This window comes from Micropterus dolomieu, linkage group LG10, assembly GCF_021292245.1.
Source record: "Micropterus dolomieu isolate WLL.071019.BEF.003 ecotype Adirondacks linkage group LG10, ASM2129224v1, whole genome shotgun sequence".
In the NCBI taxonomy this organism is placed as follows: Eukaryota; Metazoa; Chordata; class Actinopteri; order Centrarchiformes; family Centrarchidae; genus Micropterus; species Micropterus dolomieu.
The window spans coordinates 28,044,221-28,046,553 of NC_060159.1; the positions used below are offsets into that span (position 1 = coordinate 28,044,221).

A 2,333-nucleotide genomic window follows, 5' to 3' on the forward strand; every position below is an offset into this window, starting at 1 on the left:
TAGGCTAATAAAATGTGCTGAAGTAGTGGTCCAAAGACTGAATCTCAACATTTAGACTACTGAAAACTTCCCCAAAGGTGGGGCACTACATGACCAGTCTCTATAATACAAGATAGTTACTAAACTAAAAGAAACACATTCATATTAAACTTCAACACTAAACTCCAATAGGCCGACCAAACTATATGCTCATAATATTCAGCCTCACATAAAAAAATTGTAACGTACGAAATGGACTTGGGAGCAAATAAAACACATTTCAAAGCGGTGAGTAGGCTTACTGTCCTATCTGAAAAACCTACAATTAGTAGGCCACAAAGCTTCAGCAGCCTCCTTCAGTCAGTCTCTGTAGGACGATATTGCTTTACAATAGGTTTCTCAGCATCACCACAACAAACATAAAGCAGCCTATAAAACAGTCTGTGGGATCTCCTGCTGATGGTGATGTCATTTTCCAGAGAGCTGATTATCTGGAACATAACCTGCTCAGCAGCCGTTCAGCATCAGTTACCATGGCAACCTACCCTGGTAACAAGTGAACCAGAATCTGGGGGCTGTGTAACGCATTTTGGGGTGCTCGTTACCAGATGCCATTACCTTTCCTTTACCGTTACCATTCCTCCCAGGTGTGGCTCCAGGAGGGTGCCCTGGTGTCCCTTTTCCAGGCGAGGTGCATATCCTTTTTGGTCAATTCATACAGGGTCCATACAACTAATTTTAGGGTTTTCAGATCCTGTTTAGGGCCTGAATATTTGTGTCATGTTACTGAGAGGAAGGAGAACTAAAGTGTCCTGAGATGTAAAGCTTGTTGTAATGAATGAGTGCAGCTCTCTCAGCATGTTGTTGTGTTTGTGTGAAGGTGTGGGCTCTGCTATGAATCAGTGTGAGGACAGAGAGGAGGGAGTCCCTCCCTCTAAAAGCACTCTGTGTGGGGAACATGACAGCCAGACCAAAGCTCAGAGGTGAGATGAGGATCTCTAACTGTCCAGGACTCAAATCACTCCACCATCATTATTCACTCTCAAAGCTCTGTGTGTGTTGTGTTGAAGCCCAGAGCAGCAGCAGGGACCAGACTCTGCTGGACCTGGACCTGTACCTGGACCCAGCTGTGTGTCCATCAAGAGTGACTGGTCTATGGGCAGATCTATTGAGTTCAAAGGTGGACACCACTCTGCTGATCAAAGGTCAGCATGTCAAATGTTTGTGTCTCTCCTGAGATGAGGTTTGGTGTCTTTGTTTTGATCACTTCATGTTCTTAACTCTTCACCTTTTTTCAAATTGGTCTCACATTTTGCAGATCTTAGTCAAAATATCAAAACCACGGTTAAAATCCACAAACAGCTGGATGCAGGTTTGAGAATGTGTAAGCATGTAAACATTGAAAGTGGAGTGATAAATTAGCTCCTTCATGCAGTTTTTTAAATCAGGATCCACATTCACAAATCTCAGATCACAAAATAAAATCTGGGAACAAAGTCACAATTTATATTCCTCATTTAAACACGAGTTTCGTCATTATATTAGAACACGCAGAAAGGGTTAACAGCCCAACCTGCATCTTTTATGAGGGCTGTGATTAAGTTTCTTACTACAGGATTCGGTAAATACACTCAATGTGATCACGTCATCAAACAAAACACATTGTTCAGGATTCAAATTAAAAAGAGAGATGGGTATATGTATTAACCTGTTGTATTCAGATCATATGACACCCATCAGCTTATCCTAGGTAAACATTTTAATGGAGGAATTTCCTGTCATCCAATGGGTATTATGTCTTTATCAGGCAGTTAAGTAGTCTGTTCTGCTTCTGCTCTACTTCACAGAGTTGATGAGCAGAGCTCAGAGGTTCCCAGTGGTCAGTCTGCCCAGCAGCATCAAACAGACCTGGACTCCATATTTATGGTGTGTAAATGTACAAGCTCAGCTACTACTGCTAATTACAGGAGCCACAAAGTAAATAGTGAAGCAGCATTCTGATCCAGTCTCCATGCTGCACTCTGCAGACCAGCAGGCTTTCTGTCTGTCACAGATGATCTGATGTTGACTTCTACCAGTTCAACTTTACATTTTCTTCTGTTCCAGCTGCTCCAGGAAAACATTGGCAGGTTTGTGAAGAACGAGGTGAAGAAGTTCCAGAGAGTTCTGGGTCCAGATTACCCAGAATGCTTAGAGAGTCAGAGGGAGGAGGAGGAGGTGTTGGACGTTGAGGAGGGGGAGCAGAGGAGGAGCAGCAGAGAGGCATTTCTGAAGATCACACTGCACTTCCTGAGGAGAATGAAGCAGGAGGAGCTGGCTGAGCGTCTGCAGAGCAGTAAGAGGATTTGAACAGA

At 43.4% G+C, this 2,333-nt stretch overlaps 1 protein-coding gene across 1 annotated transcript in view; it reads left to right on the top strand.

Moving 5' to 3' along the window:
* Positions 1-770: 770 nt before the first annotated feature.
* The window catches only part of LOC123978273 (protein NLRC3-like), a 3,142-nt gene continuing 1,579 nt past the window's right edge, over positions 771-2,333 (top strand). The window contains exons 1-4 of the mRNA XM_046061444.1: positions 771-962; positions 1,050-1,184; positions 1,827-1,905; positions 2,086-2,314. Coding sequence (XP_045917400.1) covers positions 814-962; positions 1,050-1,184; positions 1,827-1,905; positions 2,086-2,314 — 592 coding nt within the window. The 5' untranslated portion in view covers positions 771-813. The remainder of the gene's footprint in view (positions 963-1,049; positions 1,185-1,826; positions 1,906-2,085; positions 2,315-2,333) is intronic.